Source organism: Stenella coeruleoalba, assembly GCF_951394435.1.
Source record: "Stenella coeruleoalba genome assembly, chromosome: 14".
Classification (NCBI taxonomy): domain Eukaryota; kingdom Metazoa; phylum Chordata; class Mammalia; order Artiodactyla; family Delphinidae; genus Stenella; species Stenella coeruleoalba.
The window spans coordinates 13,494,468-13,518,033 of NC_137160.1; the positions used below are offsets into that span (position 1 = coordinate 13,494,468).

Genomic DNA, 23,566 nt, shown 5'->3' on the forward strand with positions numbered 1-23,566 from the left:
GTCACAGGCCAACTAGTGATACATTAATCATAAGAAGTTGTTTCTTCACGTGACATCATTTTCTAGATACAGAATTCTCCAAACTCCAGGTGAAAGGGCTTAAAACCAAGGTAACCACCGTCATGTCATCAGGATAATTTAAGATGTAAATCAAGACATGGTTACGCAAAACAAAACCACAAGTATGTTTTCCCCTTTCATTGGTTTTTGCTGATAACCCTCCTTGTGCTTTAAGAGCTGTGACACTGCTAACACCGACTTAGCGTCGCGTATTATTTTTGAAAGATAGGCTTGTGGAGCTGTTTGAAGAACAACCATCCTCTTCAAAAGGAAGCTGGGTGCAAAGGAGATACTTTTCCCTACTTAGGTGGCGCCCAACCCTGTCATTTCTGCAGAAACCACTTGATTTGGTTGTAAGTTTTTTTCTTCTTAAATACTCACATATAAAAATCCAAAAGCCAATAAAAAGGTCACCTCCCTCAAGTCCTGAGAGCACAGTGGCTTTCAGGAGATCATGTAGAATTAACCCCACCCAAGCTCCATCCTCTTTCACACATTTTATAGAAGATAAACTATGACCAAAAAAAAGCAATAATGAGAAAGTGCTATTTTGACCAGGAATCAGAAGGCCTGTTTATGTAGAAGTAATTATGGAGAGACCTGCACAGCCTCAAAAATCAGCCTGGCGGCTGCTACTCCTCAAGCAAACATGAATTTGGCCCCTTGCTGGCAACTCTCTACGGGTGTTTTACACGGCTGAGCACCAGATCAAGACAGGAAAAGCAGTGTCAACTTTTTGCAGATTAATACCACTTAGTTGACGACATGCTTTTTTTTTTTTTTCTTCTTCTTCTTTCCATGCCTAGATGTTTAGTGCTGGAGAAAAAAAAAGATAAAAAAAGCAGAGATGGGCACTGTTTTAACTCCTTATAGGAGAGCTCGGATCCGCCTTTTTGGTTTCCTGACACAACGAAAACATTGATCTCCTTCACTTTGGCCAGTGCTGTTCTTCCAAGAACTGCTGCTGCCTTTCACACAGCAGCGAACATCACCTTCCTGATGTTAGCAACTGAAAAACAGGTCTGTCCCCTGGCAGCGTCACAAGACGTGGCAGCTGCCAAACTGAGGTTCCGCCTCCCTCCTCCCCACACCCCCAAATACTCGTGTTCTCTCTGTGTGTGCAACCAGTGGGAAGAAAATTAACCCGTAGAAAAGAAAGAGAACAATACAAACGAACCATAGAGCCAAACTTTTAGACACGGAAATTACTTAAAATCTTTGAAAAAATAAGTTGAGGTCTTCTGGAGGAAAAACACATCAGTTCTTTGGAAAATATCCCCAAGCCCACCTCCTCCTTTCAGTTGGACTGAGAACTGAGAGAGAATTTACACCTCAGTGAATCTGTGTAGTTGCGGCAAAACCACAGACCTTGGAGAACAGATTCAAATTCATTGTTCTACCCAATGAGGCAGGAGCCACCATTAGCATGGGGCAAAACAGTCTCCATTTAGGGCCCGACTGAGCTACCTCACGGTTATAAAACAATTCAAAGACCAGCTGCTAGACCCAGTGGCGGTCTAACTAAAGAGGCAGGAAAGAAAAAGAAAAAGCATCCCAGGATAAAGGTGGTCCATGAACGGGCTTTGTGGTTTTAGAGTTTGGAAGGATTCTGTGAAGCCCCTTAAATAGTACATATGCATATATTCATTTTTCTGGAGAGAGGGTCTATAGCTTTCAGAAAATTCTCAGAGATCCCTGACCACCCCCTTCCCATAATACAGCAAATAATCCCCGGAACCAGAGAAAGCCCTCACCATCAGCAGAAAAGTCCCCTGTAACTACATAATAAAACAGGATTGTTCTACCTTCGCAGAAAAGTTATAATATTACAACTGGTGGGCTATTCACACTCAAGCAGTGGTGCAGCAATAAATCTCTATAATGATTTTAAATTGTAAAGCCATCCTCCTGGTTCCATAAATATATCCTATGCAGTGTTTATAAAAGGGGCTTCTCATAAAAAGCATCAAAGGACAGCCACTGCCTCATTAATCTGGCCCAGAATCAACAAGCTACACTCAATAAATATTAATTAATCAACGATTAACTAAACAATTTTGTTTCCTGTCCTGAAATTTATAACAGCTTTTTTAGGGGGAAATTTGAGGCCTAGGTCGCTTTAAAGAAAAAACCCAAACCCGGAAATCTGAGGGAACGCCTTGCCTTCAGCCAGTCCTGTGGTCAATGTTGGCATTGTCTTCAGGGGTCAATGCGGGGATTTGAGGTCTAATCCCATTGTGAGAAGCCTGAATGCAAAAGGGCATGGGGCACGTATAAACCAAGAGAGAGAGCCCCAGGGGTACAATCCACAAACCCAACATGTGGACTGACTCAAAACCCAGCCTGTAAAGAGGCTTATCAGGAGGAAATGCTCGAGCTGAACTTTTCCCACGTTACTGTCCCTCTTTCCTGAACGGCACATGACACTTGTCCCCAGATACTGCACAGAGACCAGGCCTTTTTGCTCAGAAGGGAGAAAGCAGCAGAGTCACTTACCTGATGCAGGTGGCTGCTCACCGGAAGGGCCTCCAGAGCCAGGACCTCCCCTCGTGGAGCTGGGAAGCCGTGCTTCAGCCCCATCCGTGGGCTGGCCTCCCGCCTCTGCCCCATCAGCTGCTTCGGGAGGAAGGCCCATGCCATAGGCGCTCTGGGGCAAGGGTCCACTTTGGGGGCAACCCATCAGGGGTTCCCGGTCCTCCCCAGCAGGGCTCCTGCAGCCTGCACAGCCATCTGCAGAGTTGGCGCTGGCTGCCCAGTGGGGGCAATTGCCACCCTCCACTTCTCTTTGCAAGTACTTTTCGGAGGACATAGGAATCCAGTCAGTCCTGCATAGAGGCTCGGCGAAGTGGCAGCTTTCGGAATCCACCAAGCTCTCTGTCCCAGTGAAGCACTGGCTTAGACTGTCATTCTCTCCCACCTCCAGGGGTTCAGGGAAAGGCGGTGTGGATGTGCTTCCAGGCTGAGTGAAGAATAATATAGAGTCTGGGGTCCGGGGGGGCCTGTCCACGTATTCGTCTTCCGTGGGAATCTGCCTGAAGGGATCCCCCTCAATCTCGCTGACCAGGGTGAGCATCCCGGCATCTTCTCCCAGCACACAGGGACCGCCACCTGCACACGCACCTCCACTGTCAGGACAGCACATATCTTCAGAAAACATCTTCTGTTCCAGAGTCAGCAGTAAGACACCCTCACAGATTTCACGCTGACTAGGGGCTTCCACACGAGTGCAGCTAAGATTGCTGCCTGAGGACTCCTGCTGATTCAAATTCAGAAGGCAGAGCATTAATCCAGCGATGTTAGCACATGGGTCTGCTAAACGTGGCTGAAAATGGTGCTTAGAGTAATTATTTCCACCATAACAAGTACAGATGGAATACTCACTATGTCGCTTTATTTGGGTTATTTAAGATTAGGGGGTGGGGAGAACCCTCAGATAGAGTACAACCAGAATCAGATGAATCTAACTGCATTTCCAATGGGATAACTTGTTTACACTGAAGCAAGGGGGAGAGCGGACCCAAATAACTTTAGAACACAGGATTTTGTCTATACCCTCAATCTAAATTTTTAAAAAACCCTGTAAACAAATATTGAACTCTGGTTAGTAGCTTTGCTTTTCGCTGTGGTACGGCTTAGGGATTCTGAAACTACTTTCTGTGTATTCTGGAACTGAGTAAATATACTGAGAATAATCGGAGCTGGGTTTCTTACTGGTGGAGAAGGGAAGATTCAAATACAGCTAAAGAAAGACTACAATAAATCCTGTAGTGTTGGGACCAGAATCGAAGAAATCAGTATGAGCTCAAGGTTTACAATTTGTATGTCTTTAGGGACTTCCCTGGTGGCACAGTGGTTAAGAATCCGCCTGCCAATGCAGTGGACACAGGTTTGAGCCCTGGTCCGGGAAGATCCCACATGCCACAGAGCAACTAAGCCCGTGCGCCACAACTACTGAGGTCGCAAGCCACAACTACTGACGGCCGCGTGCCTAGAGCCCGTGTTCCGCAACAAGAGAAGCCACCACAATGAGAAGCCCGAGCACCGCAACGAAGAGTAGCCCCCCCTCGCCGCAACTAGAGAAAGCTTGCATGCAGCAACGAAGACCCAACACAGCCAAAAATAAAAAAAAATAGATTTAAAAAATGTATATATCTTTATACCTAAGAACCTAGACCTAAAGGATATAATGGGATAATTAATGAAATTTTAAGATCAAATGTAAATTATTGATATATAATAGTATTGTACCACTACTAAATTTTTTGATTTTGATAAAGGTACTATGGTTATATAAGAGAATGTCCTGGTTCTTAAGAAATTCACATGAGTATTTAAGGGTAGAGAAACATGATGTCTGCCACACACTCTAAAATGATTCAAGAGGGCTTCCCTGGTAGCACAGTGGTTAAGAATCCACCTGCCAATGCAGGGGACACAGGTTCGAGCCCTGGTCCGGGAAGATCCCACATGCCGGGGAGCAAGTAAGTCCATGCGCCACAGCTACTGAGACTGTGCTCTAGAGCCCGTGAGCCACAGCTACTGAAGCCCGCACGCCTAGAGCCCGTGCTCCGCAACAAGAGAATCCACCGCAATGAGAAGGCCACGCACCGCAACGAAGAGTAGCCCCCAGTCGCCGCAACTAGAGAAAGCCGCGCGCAGCAACAAAGACCCAACGCAGCCAAAAAATAAATAAATTAAATAAATAAATTTTTAAAAAATGGCTCAAGAGAAAAAATATACATATGCATATACAAACGTACAGATAGCAAATAATAAAGCAATGTGAAAATATAAACAATCGGTGGATCTGAGTATAGGGCAGGCGGAAGTTTTTTGTACTATCTCACTGCTTTCCTACAATTCTGAAGTTATACCAAAATTAAAAGCCACCAAAATAACTACAGAGTACAGGAATGTGACTGCTCTTCCCTCCTAGGAATCTGTCCTAGGCAATAGAGATTGGCACTAAAATAATAATATAAATAATACATGGGGCAGAGAGATGACAGAAATGGAATGAAATACAAAGAAAACAGCATTTAGGATGAGCACTGACTTGGGCTTTGGGTTACTCTGTGGGGATCAGTCCTGGGATTTGAGGTTCCATCCTCTCAACGAAGTACCCATTCACAATTTGACTCAATATTTGACTAATAATAGTTATATCAGCCAATTTTTTTTTTTTTGGCCTCGTGCACTCGGTTTTGTGGGATCTTAGTTCCCCGACCAGGCATGGAACCTGGGTCCTGACAGTGAAAGCGCCGAGTCCTAACCACTGGACCATCAGGGAATTCCCCCAAATTGTTAACAGTACTTAAAGGAGGCACTTCAGACTTTTAAATTTACCTTATTTCCACTTAGGCGGCCGCAAGCTTCATTGACCCAGTGCCACAAATTAGCTAGAAAAACAAAGTAAGGATAAGCGCTTCATATTATTATTTCCTATTTCTAATTCAGTATTATTGACCACTATGTCAGATCAATATTGTCTTTAAACAAAATCGTCTGCAAATCTGAGAGTGAAACATTTAAAAGAAAATCAACCAATTTAAAGACTAAAGCCATCTTCCTCCTCCTATTAAACACAGAAATTTTTGATCTATGTAAAGCCAAACATGATGCCCTAATGTTCCATTGAATACCTTCAGGCACATCTGAGGGCTGTCAGAGCTGCTGTTTTGACTATAGACATTCTCATGCCCTTAGCAATTTTTCTTTGACTATTAGGGACCCTGTTAGGTATTGTAGGGGAACAAAGGTGACGTGGGTCTAGGGGACTTAGCACAAATATATGTATGATAAAAGTAAAGTGCATGCCAGAATGCTGTGTCAGGCCCCACTGAATTCCAGCGGGCCCCGAATCCTTTTCCCCTACACCCTGCTGCTTCTCAGAAGAAAGAAGAATATGTTCTGTGGCATGTACAAAGTATATCTTCCTTAACTTTTTAAAATAGAACTGATGAAACTTAAAAGGTCAAATCCATGAATTAAAAAAATCTATGAATGTATATAATACAAAGATAAAATTTTTTCCCACCTCCACTGAATGTTTGATGTTGAATTCACTATAAAGACTAAAGCTAAGAGGTTGTCTGTTTTCCACTGGATGATAATGACATCATCATAATAGGTAATGATGCCTCTTATGTGACCTTGCCTGGTCTATTTAACCTCTCTGAGCCTCAGTTTCCACATCATAAAATGGGGGAAATAATAATGCCTCCCTCTCAGTGCTGCTGTGGAGACTTAGGACACATAAAATATGGAGAGCAGTGTTGGCACATGATAAATATTTAATATGTCAGTGACGACTATCATCATCATTATTATTTGTGCTTATTTTCTATCACTTTAAAATTATATAAAAATAAAGATACTCCAAATAAAAGGAAAGTTGCAGCTCTTTCCTTTTAGGGATCAGGACTAGACAATTACAGATGATACTAAAAATAACATTTGTACACAGAGGTGGTAATTACTCATAACTACTATGATAATCTCTCTCCTGGTTGATTGCAAAAGCCCTCCTTACTGGTGGGTCTGCATCCACTCTTTCTGTACCCCCCAAATTTGTTTTAATTACTAAAATAGCCAAATACGAAAACCACAGGGTTGTTCTGCTCCCTCTGCTCAGGATGGGAGCACATTTCTTAGCAGTTTCAAGTCACACTGGTTCTGACTTTCTGCTCCAGCTGCGTTAACCTTCCAATCCCCCCAACTTGCTCTGCTCCCTCCAATCATGCAATTCTCTTTGCATGGAATGCTTTTGATTCTCCTTAGCTCCCCTTGGGCTAGTTCATTGCAACTTGTCTTTCAGATCTCAGGTCCCCTGCCTCCGCCCTGGGAGGCCCTGGCCGAACCTGAGGCTGGACAGACAACTCTGTCACCGCTGGAGCTCTTGCACCTCCCTTTCCACACTCAGCCTCATTCTATGGGCCAATCCCTGCCTTGCTCACAGAGAAGCTTCTTCCATGAGGGCACTGGCTCTGTTTGTGTTGCTCAGTATTGAGACCCCAGTGTCTGTTCAGTCCCTGGTGGCCAAAAAACATGTGTTGAATGAAGGGATGACGAGAAAGCTGACAGTCACACATCCCGACTCAGTGACGGGCAGGCCCATTGCCTTTGCCATTGGTAAGATATGGCCAAAAGAGATTATCACAGAGAAAAAAACTAAAGAATAAAATACTGGGAGTCTGTTTATCTCATGAAAACATGGCTATATGAGTAAGCAATCCATCAGCATCTCTGAACATGCATTATTCAAATCCCCAGTTCCGATGCTGGGGAGGTGACGTTGCATTAAATAACAATATTCAATAATGATAGACTTTTTAAAAGTTAATTCTAACTTTTCCTCTTCAAATACTCTCTGCTTAACACTGGCATCATCAGTCACCATCTTCCCTCTTTAATCTTTTGATTGCCCAGTGTTACATTAGGCAATGGAATGTTAATGGAAATACTAAGATATGCAGGATTTCATGAAGTCTATGGATGTGACTGTGAGAGAACTGATGGAATCACAGCAAAGCAGAGGTGGACAAAACAAGTGAGCAACTGAAAATGGGAAAGGATGGTGAGACCACAGGTGCTTCAAAAGACAATGATGTGCACTAGGTTTAGGAAATGTAGTGAAGCCTTGAACAGTTTCTTAAAAATTATACTTTGTAGCTTTGTAGTATAAAGTCAAACAGGATGTGATGTTAAAAGACACTATCAAACAATTTTTTTTGTGTGGAAAAACTATTCCCAATAAACAAGACGACACTTGATTATTCATTCTAAGAATGAGCACCTGCATTTTACTGAATATAAGACCACTTATTTTCAGAATTTTAAATTCACCTATCAGGGTAACACCCCAGTCAAAACTTTCCATCTGTCATTTACCTGAACATTTTGTCTCTGTTTTAATTAAGTAATTAATTAAATTTAAGTAATTAAAAACGTTTGTGTTCTAGGATAAATGCAACCTCTGTATATCTGACACTATATAATCTATACAACAGTCATTGGTTTCCTGCACCTAGAATATTTTTGTTTGCATATACATAAACAGGCACAATGGATTTTTGTTCGTTTGTTTGTTTTGCCAGAGAACAACGAATTAGGTATAAAGCGTGTGTCACCTTAGTTTAAACAGATCACCAGAGGCAGTCGGAGGGCAATATACGCCTCTTCAAAGCATACACCTAGAAATGTATCTATTGGCTTTAAGATTCATTTTCAAAACCCACCATAGACACAATACCTGTTAGTGCTTTCCCTTTTTTCCTATAGTAAACACCAAAGATGACAGCAGCAACTAATGCCACAGATATGAAGAGAAGCAGAATAATTAAACTGGGCAAGTAAATCTGTGGTTCTGTGTTGGAAGAAAATGAGAAAAATGGCATTAAAGACTGTTTATTTTTACTTTCTCCATTTAAAAACATAACCCTGGGCTTCCCTGGTGGCACAGTGGTTGAGAGTCTGCCTGCCGATGCAGGGGATGCTGGTTCGTGCCCCGGTCCGGGAAGATCCCACATGCCGCGGAGCGGCTGGGCCCGTGAGCTATGGCCGCTGAGCCTGCGCGTCCGAAGCCTGTGCTCCCCAACGGGAGAGGCCACAACAGTGAGAGAGCCGCATAACCACCCCCCCACAAAAAAACAACAACCTTCCCAAAAAAACCCATAACCCTTTCAATCAAACCCCAGAATCAAGGGTGTTGGTGTGAAATAAGAACAATAGGAAGGTCCCCGGCCCTGACTGTATGTTTGTCAGGAAGAGCTCCCGCTCAGAAGGGTGAAATCGACAATGCAGCCCGGTCCTGCCGGCTGCCATAGCTCTGAGGTGCCAGCCCAGGACCATATTTAAATGCTTCTACTTTAGAACAACTCTAATAGGGATGTGCACACCATCCATCATTTTTGTTTACCTACAGAACACTTCACTCTGTCTAGGTGGATGGGCCCTGGAGGCAAAAGGACGCCCCTTATCAAATCTCTTTCCAAATAACAACGTGGCACCAGGGTTTTGCTGGTCATGAGAACAGACCCACAGCCATCCTGCAAAGTGTTTCAGGTACTTCATCTACAACACAGTGTGGCCTCAACCATTTTTTTTCATCCCCCCTTGATCACTTAAATGCTAGTACCTTTATATTATAAGCTCTTGGTTTACATGACCTGGTTTCCAGACTCTTGCTTTTCCTCTCCTTCTGTCTTTTTTTTTTTTTGGCTGCATTGCTGCTGCACACGGGCTTTCTCTAGTTGTGGCAAGCGGGGGCTGTTCTTTGTTGCGGTGCGTGGGTTTCTCGCTGCCGTGGCTTCTCTTGTTGCAGAGCTTGGGCTCTAGGTGCACAGGCTTCAGTAGTTGTGGCACACGGGCTCAGTAGCTGTGGCTCACAGGCTCTAGAGTGCAGGCTCAGTAGTTGTGGCGCACGGGCTTAGTTGCTCCGTGGCATGTGGGATCTTCCCGGACCAGGCTTGAACCCGTGTCCCCTGCATTGGCAGGAGGATTCTCAACCATTGCGCCACCAGGGAAGTCCTCTCCTTCTGTTTTTTTTAAGACAGTTTTTTATTCCCTCAGTTATTCTGAATGCCCTCTTAATGGTCTTTTTAAAATGCTGCTCTGACTGTGCAATTCCTTATCCAGAACGCTTTGACGTTCTCCCGTTTGCCAAAATGTCAAAGCTAAGGCCTTGATTTTCTTAGTCAATGTTCATCAACCCCATCGCTCTGTGGCCTAGGTTCTCTTGCCTCATTAGAAAGGTTTTCTTGCCACTTATGCCTCCTCCTGTGCTGTGATACCTGGACCCACCTTCACAGCATCTCGCTCACCTGGGTAAGCAGCTTCTGCCATTAACTGTCAACTTTCTGTCAATCATTGAAAACTGTACTTGAGATTGACTTGATCCACAGGATGTTCCAGAATTAATGATAACTATCTTCTAACAAGTTGTTAACTCTGACTGGTGACCAAAATCTCCCATAGGTACCCTACTGTGACCACTGTGACCCCCACCATCCTATCACATTTGGGCATTTTAATTTATGTTTGCACCTCAGTTTTCTTTCTTGTTTTGGCATATACGAATGAATTACTAGTTATCCATTCCTTTTTTTGGCACATACGAATAAATTACTAGTTATCCATTCCACAGTAGAAAATTATCAAATAAACAACATATCTGGAATTAAAATACTAATAAAAATGAAATACTGAGCTGACCATGGATAGGACGAGATGAAAAGGGAGAAATGGACGCCTCTGGATATAGCATGTAATTCCGGAGAAATCTAGAAGAGCTGACTAGACTGGGGCACATCTACCCAACCAACCTGCTCTATTCAACATACCATTTGGTGGTGTTGTAGGTGGAAGAGAACTACAAACCACATCTGATTTATCGGTCCCGTGAAGTGCTTCTGTCTCTCCAAGAATGGTACAGCTGTGAGGGGAAAGGTAGGAAAGTGCTTTGGTTTTATATTCTTATTAAAACTACAAAAGGTCCTATCCCTTTAGACTGCAAGCTCATTCAGGAGAGGAACCAGGTCTTTGTGGATGTTTGAATTGCCAGTGTCTAGCCACACATCATTAAGGTGGACAAAGCCAATAGTAACTACTGCCAGTGTTCTCTAAGAACCACTCTGAGAGCATGGTCCAAAAGAGAAAAGACTGGTGGCTTCAGTAAAGAAGATTCCAAATTCAATTACCATGGCTAAGTGATAAACTTTGGATGAATACCCTTTCGAAGCTGAAAACACAGAAAATCTTTTCAAAATAAAACTTGGATAAGTGGATCAGAAAATAAATATTTTACGAGAATTCATTTATTGGGAACTAAAAGAATCATGACATTGATTATGAGTATTCAACAACAAGCATGCCATGAAAGGACTCAGGAATTTCACTCTGGATATACTCACATAAGTGTGAGATAGTATATAGAAAAGATGATTCATTGCAAACTTAGTTACTACTCCAAAAGACTGCAAACCACTTAAATGACTGTCAATAGAGAGCTTATTAAATAAATTATGGTACATCTCTATGATGACATACTATGTAGCTATAAAAAGCCACAAAGATCTAAGTGAACTAATATGGAATGAGCTTCCTTCAGGATATATTATGCGGGAAAAAAACCCCAAGTGTGTAAACATTTATGTTTAAATAAATGAAGGAGGCTTCTATTTGCACATACACCACACACACACACACACACACACACACACACACACACACATCTTTGTACAAGTAAACCAGTGATGCTGGGAAGCTGGGAAAAGTGGGACTGGTGAGTGATAATAAGCATCGTTAAGTAACTAAATAAGGTTAGAAAAAGGGAAAAAGCAGCTGCAACTATAAGTCAAAGCTTCAGTCAAACTGAATCTAACAAGCAATACACAGCTCCTGTCACACATCAGGGAGAAGACTGGCTGCACTGGTTTACGGCCCTCAGGCCCAATTGACAGACTTTTTCTGTTGTGAACCTGGCTTCCAGAGGAAGCCTCATCAAACGCAATCAGTCTGTTTTCAAAACAGACGAGACAGCAGAGGCTGAGTGGGGTTTAAAATCAACAAACCCTCTGGGTTCCTTCGTTGTCACTTACTTGGTCCAGGGTTTGCACTTTTCTGTGGAGGAAGAGGCGTCGGAGAAGTAGCCTGCGAGGCAGGGCTCGCACACCGTGTCCTTGTTGAGCTGCACTGTCAAAAAGACCAACGGACAAAAGAACACAAGACAAACGAGGACACTTAGAGATCGGCCAGGAGGATGGTCCAGAGGACCAGAGATCAGAAGCGCCCGCCTGTCTCTTGCCTCCCCATTCCTGCCCTCACCACCTGCGGCCGGTGGCTGAAGTCCTCACAGACTTCAGAGGGCCCAAGACCCCACAGCAGGTGACAGCACTGTGTCCAGAGGGGAACTGGCTCACTGTCAGGGCGCCAACGCCAGACCTGAATTAGATCTGAATTAGATCCAGCTCTCTGGTCCGGACCCTCTACCGGTCAAAGCCACCGTCCTGGTCACCGATCCTTTGTTTCCTGGCCAGGGAGCCTGCTATCTGTTTTGTTTTAATCAAGCACCTGTCTGTTCTCCCCTGTCTCCCCTTTGGGGCTCACACCAGGCTGTGGGTACAGAGAATGGCAGCCCATTGACTGCTTTTAAAGGAAACTTCTTGTCTTGACCTTTTCTGATCAATACTCTCACCAGTCTAAGTATCAGAGTGTTGACGAAACAAAACAAAGAGAAAAAAAAAAATGAACCAACCTACACTATAGGTCTCGTTCCCCTGAACCAAGGGTTGGTAGTAACAGTTTTCTATAAACAGCCATACAATAAATATCTTAGGCTTTGCAGGCCCTCCGGTCTCTGCAAATTACTTGTAGTGTGAAAGAAGTCACAGATAATGTGTTAAAAATAAATGGATGGGGCTGTGTCCCAATAACATCCTATTTACACAAACAAAAGTGGTGGGATGGATTTTGGACCCCTGCCTTAAGCCATAGCACTGAAAGCAGGAATTGATCCTGGTTGGTAAGCTGTCTTCACCTCTCTCATATTCCACATGAACTACATTATCAAAATAGGAAATGTCTCAGATTTCCTATGTCTATTACCTTTACTGCAATTGACACATGATGACCCTTTGGTAATTCCAGTAAAGAAGGACACTGGCTACCATGTGATATCATAATAAGCAACTGGCTTGTGCCAAAACCACAAATCACTCTTGAAATTAGTAGCACTTCTGTGGTTTATTTTCATGAATAAAACCCTAAAGTAAGGAATTACATTTTCTTTGTCCAAAGTCAAGTGGGAAGTACATTCTTGATTTCTGCAATTGCCTCAATTAGTAGGGTACCCACCCCTTACTCTAGCAATTTGATTTGCCTTGAAATGATATCAACAAAGGTGCATGTAACATCTAGTCACTCGTATTAATTCAAACAGCTTTTCAAAAGACACCCTCTGGAAGAGTAACCCTTAAAAACAAAGCGACTTCCTAAAGGGGCTGCAAGGCACGAAGAGCTTGAAGGGACACGACTTTCACGTCTGCTCTTTGTAACACTGACCTGCTGGGGGCATCCTGCACATTCTCCTTTCTCTTTTTTCCTTCCACAATCACACTCCCACGTTATAAAAGAAGGCACACTTCATACCTTCTCCAAATCCTACCACAGCTTCTGAGATGCCAAACAAAGCAACAAGTCATGGTGACGGAAAAAAGCTCCCGCATTCAGAGCACCTCATTACAGCTTCTGTCTTTCCCTATCTATTAAGGGCAAGGGTGTGACAACAGATATGGGGTGTTTGGGATCAGGTTCAGTTGTTCTGAGTTCAAATATACTGCAAGGCAGGGGTAAAATTTTCAGTCATCCACGTCACCCCCTCTACCCTCCACCTATTGCTGAAGAATGCACCATTTCCAAAGGAGCAAAGCAGAGAGGACATTGACCAGAAAAAAAAAAAAAAAAAAGCAGAAAGGGACCAGCAGCTTTTTTCATGCAGCTAACAAACTTTTGGAAAGGCTCTGGGTCTTGCCTATATCTCAGAACCAGAATTCAGAAGGGAGCAGGCTGTCATAGGGAGATTTATTTTAGTAATTAAAAAATCGTCAGACTTCTTCCCACGAGAAAGCCTGTCTGGTTTAATTGAAGGACTGACTGTGTCAGACTCTGTGATGGACATTTTCCTCCATACGAAATGAAATGAATAATATTTTTAATTCTCCCAACCCTGTGTTTTACTTTTATAATTATAATATAGCAAAATATAATATATTCATCTTTTGGACCAACTGTGTATAATAATAACTGTAGTAACAACTCAGTCCAGAAGAAATGTTTTTACGCTTAGAATCCTGAGTCACAAGAAATTTTTCAAAATTAAAATTTCAAATAGGTGCTTTTTTTTTCATGTTAAAGAGTATGAAAAGGTGATTAGCATAAATGCCCCCTCCCAGCCTAAAAATACATTAGGATAAAACTCTGTGGGGAAGGTGAAATGGATACAAATCAAAGGAGAGAAAAGAACTATATAAAATTTCCAACAGTTAAAGACGATCAGTGCATTTTTAAATGGATGAGGATGGCTATTCAGTTGCTATCCCATGTTTTGATTCCGCTGAATATTTTAGAAAGTGTAACTTACTGCTGTTCCAATTCCCTGGAAACTAAGTCCTTAAGCGACTCTTTCAATTTGTAATAAAAACGTTTAGCTGTCTATTTAAAATTCTGGCAGGAGGTGCACGGCTTTTCAAAATTCTCCTAAGAGGGTGCACATGTTTTAAAAAAGGTTTGGGGACCCCTGCATGACCCGGTTCCCCCCTTAGTGGGCATGGGAAGGTTCGAAAGGAGGAGCCTTGAGAAGAGCGCGTGGGCCGAGCTCTCACATTCCCCCGGAAGCGCACAACCTGCAGTCCGTTCCCAGGGAACCCTCAGCCTCCTCCAGCGCTCCCTGGTCCCGAAGAGTGTCATGACTCAGGGAAGCCGTCTGAGAGGCCGCTTTGGCCGGGGGGTACTTGCACGGCTTTGGGAGCGCCGCCAGACGCGGGACCCCGGCTCGTACCCGGGAGCCGGGCGCCGAAGCCGGGCGCGCACTCGGCGTTGCGGCGGCAGCAGCGGCAGTCCTCGCTCCAGTGGTACCCGGCGGTGCAGGCGCAGCGCCGCGGAGCCGTCCGGTTGCCGGGCTCCACGGCCACCAGGGCCTTGCCTGCGGGAGAGAAAGACAGGGCGGCGAGGCAGCGGGAGCAAGGGCGGATACACACCTTCCACCTCGTGCCACTCGCTCTCCAGCACCACCAGCCCCAAACCACCCAGACCCCCCCGGACGCAGCGCACGGATGAATCACTCAGGACTCAGGGATTCAGGAACTCCCAAGTTCCCCCTCACACTTCCTGTGCTGGCAGTAAAACATCCCAGAAGGTTTTTTTGTTTTTTGTTTTTTCTCTCTCTCTCTCAATAATTAAGAGTCTTGTGGTTTTTGAAAAGTCAGTTTTCATGTTGGTAGGAAGATTAAGGCCTGGGGAGTTTCTGATCATTGACTATTTTGACGAATGCAAAATAATCGACTTCACAGCTTCTTGAGTTTTAGTAAATTCCAATGTAATAAACATTCTTAACACCAATGCTAGATCAGACCTAAGAGAATTGGGTTTCTGGAGACTGGGGATTCATCTTGGGATCCCGCAGGACTGCGGGATTATTCAGAGTCCTGAAAACAGGCGTCACTGTGAGATTAGATACGGGCAAAGTAAGGAGGTTGGGCCTGGTGACAAACTTGGAAATTAATCTCTCCCCCAAAACTTAGGATAACACGTTAGTTGTCTCTTTTCTCACAACACATAGCAAAGCGCGCTTCTCTTCTCCTTATCTCAAACCTCCTGGCTCTTTCCAGTTTTTGTGGAATAGAGGTAAATGCTTACACACAGTCGACCCTCATTATTCGCTGGTTCATGTTGGCAATTTCGCCTACTAGTTAAAACTTAATCGTAACCCCCAAATCAATAACTCCTGGTGCTTTTGCAGTTATCCTCCAACACATGCAGAACAGCAAAAATTTTGAGTCACCGGCTGGACGTGGATGTCCCCAGCCAAGGGCAAACGGGGTGACACTGCCTTCTAGTTTTAGCTGTCACACTGAAAATCAGAGTCCTTTTTGTGGTCTATTTAGTGTCCTATTTTTGGCATTTTTGTGTTTTTTATTGGTGAGTTCACTGTTTAAAATGGCCCCCAAGCATAGGGCTGAAGTGCTGTCGAGTGTTTCTAAGTCCAAGAAGGCCATGACGTGTCTTCTGGAGAAAGTCCATGCATTAGATAAACTTTGTTCAAGGCTGTTTATTGTGAGTTCATTGTTGATGAATCAAAATATTTCTTAAATAAGGTGTCTTTAAACAGAAACACATACAAAATGAGGTTATGTTCACCCACCCAGGAGTGGTGGTTCAGTATTTGCTAGCTCAGTGTTTGTGGTGACTTTATAGAACATAACTACCATGAATAACAAGAATTACCTGCACACACACATGCATACATGAAACAACACACTAACATTTATTTAAAACAGACTTCCTACTCCTCCTATACATCCCCATCTCACCTGGATTGTCCAAACAGCCCTTGTACTTTATATTTCTGAATACTTATCAGAGTTTGTTATGGACTGATGTTTGTGTCCTCTCAAAATTCATATGTTGAAATCCTAACCCCCCCCACACACCGCAGTGTGATGATATTAGGAGGTGGGGGCTTTGGGAGGTGATTAGGTCATGAGGGTGGAGCCCCCATGAATGGGATTAGTGTCCTTATAATAAGAGACGGCACAAAGCTTGCTTCCGCTCTCTCTCCGTTCACCACCACGTGAGGACACAAGAAAGTGGCTGTCTTGAAACAAGGAATAGGGAACACACCAAGAGCCCCGCCATGCTGGCACCCTTATCCCAGACTTCCAGCCTACAGAACTGTTCTGTATATATATTTGTTGTTTAAGCCACTGAGTCTGTGGTATTCTGTTATAGCAGCCTGAACTGCCTAGGACAGAGTTCCAAGAGAAAACAAAGAAACCAGAAACCTGTTCCCTCCTTCTCTGTCTCAAGTTATAACCAGCAGGGAGGGAATGCTTCCTGTTCTCATTCTTTTCAGACCAGAGCTGGGTGAACCTGAGAAGTCTCCACTCCCTTCTGTGTCCACTCTCCAAGGCCCAGGTCAGCTCTGAAGCACCAAGACCAACTTGCATAAACATGGACATACTGTCTGGAACATACGAACAAGTGTCATTTTCCTTGGAAAATTTGAATTCCAGTATCCCACTCAAAAGTAAGTGCATGTGGACTTCCCTGGTGGCGCAGTGGTTAAGAATCTGCCTGCCAATGCAGGGGACACAGGTTCGAGCCCTGGCCCAGGAAGATCCCATGTGCTGGGGAGCAACTAAGTCCGTGCGCCACAACTACTGAACCTGTCCTCTAGAGCCCGCGAGCCACAACTACTGAAGCCCATGCGCCTAGAGCCCATGCTCCGCAACAAGAGAAGCCACCACAATGAGAAGCCCGCGAACCACAACAAAGAGTAGCCCCCGCTCGCCGCAACTAGAGAAAGCTTGCATGAAGCAACAAAGACCCAACACAGCCAAAAATAAGTAAATAAAATAAATTTATATATATATATATATATATATATATATATATATAAGTAAGTGCATGTAAGCCTGTGTGGTTATGAACAATTTTGACATATTTTAAAATATCTTAATGCGCTAGGTTTGGGGCTTTAATCAATTTTGGCAGTAGACAGAGTGAATCTTTCTTTCCAAGAGACAGCAATGAGTCAAGCTCATTACTAAGCAGTGGGAAAGAAAAAAGACTTGATCAGATGCTTCTGCTCAATGGAGTTTCCATGTTACCTTCTCTGGACAAAGTCTGCCAGCTGTTTCTAACACTTTAGAAAAATTACAATGTTTAGAAAAATACTTATTTCCTAGTTCTGTCTACTGAAAAAACAAACAAACAAACCTATATACAAGGATCAATCCAGTAGCAATGAGTGCTTCCCAGCACCCAGACTGAAGTTGCTAAATAAGATGTTCTGCTGAAAGCAATGAGAAATCCTTGGAGAAATGGCTGATTCCACCTTTAGGGCAGGAAACGTCCAAGGTGAGGCTGGGAGCAAGAGAGCTCAGAAGGACACCGGGGTCCACATCGAAAGACTTGGGGGCCACCTGGGAGAGGTGAGATAATCCAAGCACCAGTAAAACTAGTAACCGCAATAGATTAAAACACCTCAAAGACGTAAATGCATGAGTTCATAATATTCATACAATTCCTTTGGAGACAACTTGGTGATCAAGTCATTATTTTGAAAAGTGGTAAATAAAGTTACAAGCATTCATTCTGCCCTTCCTGTATATACTGTACTTCAGGGTAACAACCCGCTGATGAGGGAAGTTTCTCTTTAGAAAGCATTCCAGCCAATAAAGGAAGAAGGGATGATGGAATTAGAACATCACCTTTCTGCAGCCCCTAATGAAAATGGATCTAGGCCATGATCATCAACAGCTGCTAATATCACCCAAAAGAGAGAGAAGCAGCTACTCTGTGAGTACTGACATCACCACATTATGCTCATCTTTGAAGGAGTTTTGTCAAAAACAAAGCAGAAAAACCCAGATTCTGATCAGCCTTCTAGATCTAATAACCCCTTTACAGGAAATATCGGAGATATGAATATTCAGATATATATATATATATATATATATATATATATATCTGAATCACTTTGCTGTATAGCTGTATAGCTGAAACTAACACAACACTGTAAATCAACTATACTTCAATAAAAACAAAACAAAACAAAACTATTCCAGAACAGAAGTTCTACATGAAGAATTTTAACACAATCCTTCTGGGATCCGAAGCACATCTTTCTGGGGGTCTGTGGTCAAAACTTCTTCCCATGGCCCCTAAAAGAGACAGTATTGCTGTATCTAAAAATATCATTTATCCACACGGCCCCCGACATGACTGACTCACCTGTATCACAAACTTTATGCAGCAAGCATTTATCTTCTTCATTCCAGGTGTCTAGGTATTCATCCGGGCCACAGGGCAGACAGACACTTTCAGAGGTAGCAGTGCATTTGGAAGACAAGTACTTTCCTTAAATTAGAAGGGGAAACATGCACCAATCAAAATGACTTCCTCCCAAAAAGGCCAACAAATCAACAAAAATGCACCAATCTGGGAATTCCCTGGTGGTCCAGTGGTTAGGACTCGGTGCTTTCACTGCTGTGGGCCCAGGCTCAATCCCTGGTCAGGGAACTAAGATCCTGCAAGCCACGGAGTGTGGCCAAAAAACAAACAAACAAAAAAAACAAGCACGAATATACTGGACCCCTTACATGACCATGATCCCAGGACATCCCCCAAAGGTAGACTGATACATGAGATAAGACCACATCTCACAGCGACGGCTCCTCAGGCCTCCCGGCTGGCTCAGATAACCTCTCCTGGGTTTGCCGTGCCTGTGTTCACGGCAGTCTTTTAGGTCTTCTAAGTAAAAGATCACCCCTTCCACCGCAAACCTCTGCTGACTCAGGAAAAGAACTATGGTTTTCAAACTGGTGCCTACAGAACTTGAGGGGTTCCCTGGGGGCTAAGCAAGAGGAACTTCCTCTCACCTCTCCCCTCCCATCTTCAAAACCCCTCTACTGTCAACGTGGGTATTAACTTCTTTTGTCCCAAGTATACTGTGGGCTCACGGTTAACTTAGTTTGATCAGAGAGTAATACACACACACATGCACGCATGAAAATCACTGGATCTTCATTCTACAAACCCAAAAAGTATTTGTAGCTAAAATATCTAAAGTATCTTGTTATAAGGTAAGCACGTTTTCCTCAAAGCTCTCCTCCTCTCCCCAGAACAGTGAGTGAGTGAGGACCCTCTGGACTTGGGGCTTCACTGAGGCCATAGAAACACTTGGTCACCTTCTGGCAGAGCAACTTTGGGGAAGTGGTGACCAGTCCACCTTCTACCCCTCAGCAGGTATTGTGGGGAGGAGTTATAACAGGGTTTCGGCAATTTTTAGCAGTGATTCTAGGATAGATTACCACCCCCATCCTCCGCTAATTTCTGTGAAAATAATACTTTTTTTTTTTTTTTTTTGGCCACACCGCATGGCTTGCAGGATCTTAGTTCTCCCACCAGGAATCAAACCTGGGCCCTTGGCAGTGAAAGTCCCGAGTCCTAACCACTGGACCGCCAGGGGATTTTGCAAAATAATACTTTTAAGTAAGAGTTGTATCTCATATTTTGAGAGTTTGAATCACAAACTTCTAAAACAGTTTCAGAAACCATCTTGCCTTCTCAAGAAACAGCGTTTTGGAAAGCTGGTACTTAATTCATGTTCCAGCATGTACTTAATTCCAGTACCAGTTTCTGAAACTGCTCTTGATTTTTAGGTGATTTCATCTACTGAGAGAAAAGTTTTTGTCTTCAGAGTGACAAACACCACTACCTGTCACCGCCATAAAAAGCCTACCCGATTTCTTTTTTTTGTCTGGCAGGATAGAAATGGTTCCTTAGATTTAAAAAAAGAACCCCACCCGCTTTTGGAGTACAATGACGGGAGGTTTGGAGGTACAAACCTGGTTCACATTTGTTACAGCATCGTCCAAGGCGCTCGTAATGCCTCTCGCTAGTACACGGAGAGGTGATCTGAAAAGTCACCTAAAGAGAAAGGAAGCATCAGGTAGAGATTAGGCACAAGTTCTTTCTAGAGAAAACAGAAAGTGAATTACTGACTCACATTTCTGAAAAGTATAAGAAATCACCGTAAACAGTCCTGAAACTGCTCTGCATAATACCACCCCCCTCCCAAAGATGTCGCTTTCCTATTCTAGCCCATTTCTCCCTAACAATGTACAAAACCAATGATTCTGGCACCCAAATCCATTTAAGCATTTAAAACAATTTCGGTCATGCTCCTGGTAATAGGCCGAATGAAAGGGAAATTTACAAATGGTACACAGAAGGTTGAAAACCGCTTTACACAACCCACGTACGAAATTGGTCCCACTTCTGTGTCATCACATGGTGGACAGTTTGCTCAGTCCACTTTGGTCATAAGACTGTAGAAGGACAGAATGGGGCCCCTTAACATGTGTCTTATACCAGGGGAGGCCAACGGTGGTCTTACAAGCTAGCTCTGATTTTAAAAAGATGCTTAATACTGCTTACCTTTTAAAATTTTAAACATGCAGAGAATCTGAAAAAGTGGGACAGCAAGGGGTTACAGGAAGCCTTCTGGCTTACAGCCGGGAGCCCTGACCGACCGCCCGCTGGCTGAGGGATCCCCGACAAGCTGCTTCAGCTCTTTGAACCTTGTCTCCTTTCTGTATGATTCTAATACCAATACTAATTTCCAAGTCTGCTCATCTAAGCAGAACAAAACAAAAAGCCAAGTCCCCTACAATCACTCAGATTCTTATCAGTTTGCCACAGAAAAGCTCTTTTCTTTATCAGCTTTCTCAGTGTCAGAAAAAAACCCACACATTCCTGTTGACAGGCAGGCAGTGGAGCGATGAACTGAACGATGAAGCACTGGGCTCAGCTGCACAGACTTCACACTGTGCGTACCAAGGGTCCGGCTCCTGCTGGGTCCCAGGGATCCAAAGTTATAACCTTGCCCTCAAGGGACTTCCGCACACCAGGGTGTGTGCTATGATGGAGCCAGGTGGGTCCCTCCCTCAGCTGAAGGCCAGGGGAGGTGTGCCAAGGAGTGTGACAAGTGAGCACAGGCTCACAGGATAAAAAAGAACTCAGCCAGATGAGGAAAAAGGAACTGGCCCGTGGAAGTGGAGGGCAGGGCAAGGAAGCCGTCTTTGGCAGAGCATGAGATGTTCAAACAGGGATACTGAGGCCTGAAGTGGCATGTCGGGTGGGGCTGGCAGTGGAGACCATCAGCAGAGTCCCGGGAGACAAGACCAAGGACGGTCAGAGCAATCAGAGGGCTTCACCTGCCTATTCAAGAGCTTGGATGGGAGGTGTAGAAATAGTGTAGCTTGGAAGAAGCCGTGCATCCTCACAGTACCTCAGTTATGAAGGAAGTTTTCTAGAGAGAGCACCACACCCAGAAAAACCCAGGCTAGCTGAGTACGGTGTGCAGGATGCCCCCAGTACGGACCTCTCCGACCTCCCCCAGGCCAGGTAAAGGGCTTCCAGGAGGGCTGGGGCCAGGGACAGTTACTCTCAGGCTGATGAGAACGTCAAATGTGCTTCTGGAGCCAGGTATGCCAGGAAGGTTGTATTCGGACTTGCTTCCGAGACCTAACACTCTCTGTGGACCCCTGATAACATAGATTGATGTTCCCCGAGCATTCACCACGTGACAGGGTCTGGTGGACAGTGCAGTGAGCCCACTGAACATTAGGAAGAATGATGTAACAGAAACCACCCCACCTCTCCTTTCGGGTCTCTTTTTCTCTTTGTTTTTATAGGAATCTGTTTCTCTGCGCCTGGCACAGTAACAGAGGCAAAACGGTGCAGCTGAATTCGGTCAGCGCAACTTTTGTCTCACAAACAGGATTCGTCTGAGCCTGATGATATGTGAGCGCTCCTGCGATGCTGATGACAAAGGCAAACAAGAGAAATGTGTGGTGGGAGATAAAGGTCGATGGCTTCTGACCCATAAGAAAGCTGCAAGAGCCTCTGTAAGATGAGCACAGACTTTGTCTGTATTACACACACAGCTTCTCTTTAGGGGAATTTGGTAAAAGGACTCCCCCCAAGCAGCAGCTTAGAAGGTCTGTCAGGTGCTACAGGCTGTGCCCTGGGCTCCAAATCCTGGTACCTGGTGAGCATCATTGACCTGAATATGTGGACAATTTGTTTACACGTTTAGGAGAGTGGCAGTGATTCATTCAACCCATCCGCCGTCTAACCCAGGAGCATAATACCTCCTAGCAAAAATGGGGAAGCTACTGATTCCAGAGGTAACCAGATGTCTCAGCTCTTAAACAGATTTTCACAGATTATTCCTTAGAATCCATATCTGTCTCCTAAGCTTACTGTGACTTTACACCTGGACATGTCTTCTTTTTTTAAAATGGAGATATAATTCACATACCATGAAACTCACCCTTTCAAAGGGTGCGATTCAGTGTTTTGTTTTGTGTTTTTTTTGTATATACACAAAGTTGTGCAACCACCACTGCTAACTCCAGAACACCTTCATCACTCCAAAACTGATATGTCTGTTTGACACAGCTCTAGGATTACAGATCTTTTAAGTTGCAGAAGCAATTCTGCTACTGGGAGAATTGGCTATGGTGAGGCAGAAAATTATGGAATTAATCTAATTTAAGGTATAGCTTAAACTGAACCCTACTTTACTCTTGAGTTACATCAGATACTTTGCAGCACACCTTCAAACCTTCAAAATGGCAATAAATATACGACTCAAAAGGCAACATACATACATAGATATGGTTACGGAAATGTGGTTTGTGGGTAAATAAAAAGAATCTGGAAAACTCTCTGTAGGAGGCCTACACCTTCAGAAGGCAAGATGTGCCTTTGTTGTGTTTTTTCCTTCTCTTGTTCTGCCTCTCTGCTTCTAAGAAGCTCTCTGCTTCTTTTCCCCCACTGGCAGAGCTGTAGCTCTAGGATGACCTTCTTATTAGAGGATCTGCAGCTCCCCAGACTTCACATAGCACGTAAAGCTTGCCCTGTGATGGTCTCACTCTGATCCTAAGCTCCACGTCCAGGAACCCTGTGGTTTGCTCTCTGCACTGCAGTCCCCGCATTTGTAACTATTAGGAAGTCCAGATCTTGGACACCCTGGCCTGTCACCTTTTGCTGATCCCCTGAGGACTTGTCCCTCCATGCTACAGGCCAGAAGGGCTCTACCTGCCTGCCTCCTGGATCCCAAGCTCCCACATCCAACCTTCTTGGGCTCGGTTTCCGGTTAGCCTGAGCTGGATCTCCTTGACACCAGCCTCCCTCTGTCTGGATAGCCTGCCAAATA

General features: G+C 44.1%; 1 protein-coding gene across 8 annotated transcripts in view; it reads right to left on the minus strand.

Moving 5' to 3' along the window:
- The window catches only part of TNFRSF11A (TNF receptor superfamily member 11a), a 163,989-nt gene that overhangs the window by 118,012 nt on the left and 22,411 nt on the right, over window positions 1–23,566 (minus strand). For 5 of the 8 annotated variants that reach the window (XR_013831215.1, XR_013831216.1, XR_013831218.1 and 2 more), the window contains exons 2-9: window positions 20,187–20,268; window positions 18,571–18,696; window positions 14,615–14,758; window positions 11,658–11,751; window positions 10,401–10,492; window positions 8,312–8,425; window positions 5,407–5,459; window positions 2,557–3,316 (exon numbers count right to left, since the gene is read on the minus strand). Coding sequence is in view for 2 of the 8 variants with exons in the window: in XM_079942093.1 (XP_079798219.1) it covers window positions 2,557–3,316; window positions 5,407–5,459; window positions 8,312–8,425; window positions 10,401–10,492; window positions 11,658–11,751; window positions 14,615–14,758; window positions 18,571–18,696; window positions 20,187–20,268 (1,465 nt within the window). In the remaining 6 variants the exon portion in view is untranslated. Of the gene's footprint in view, window positions 1–2,556; window positions 3,317–5,406; window positions 5,460–8,311; window positions 8,426–10,400; window positions 10,493–11,657; window positions 11,752–14,614; window positions 14,759–18,570; window positions 18,697–20,186; window positions 20,269–23,566 lie in introns of those variants that run through there. The other 3 variants (XM_079942094.1, XR_013831217.1, XR_013831220.1) reach the window with 3 other exon arrangements.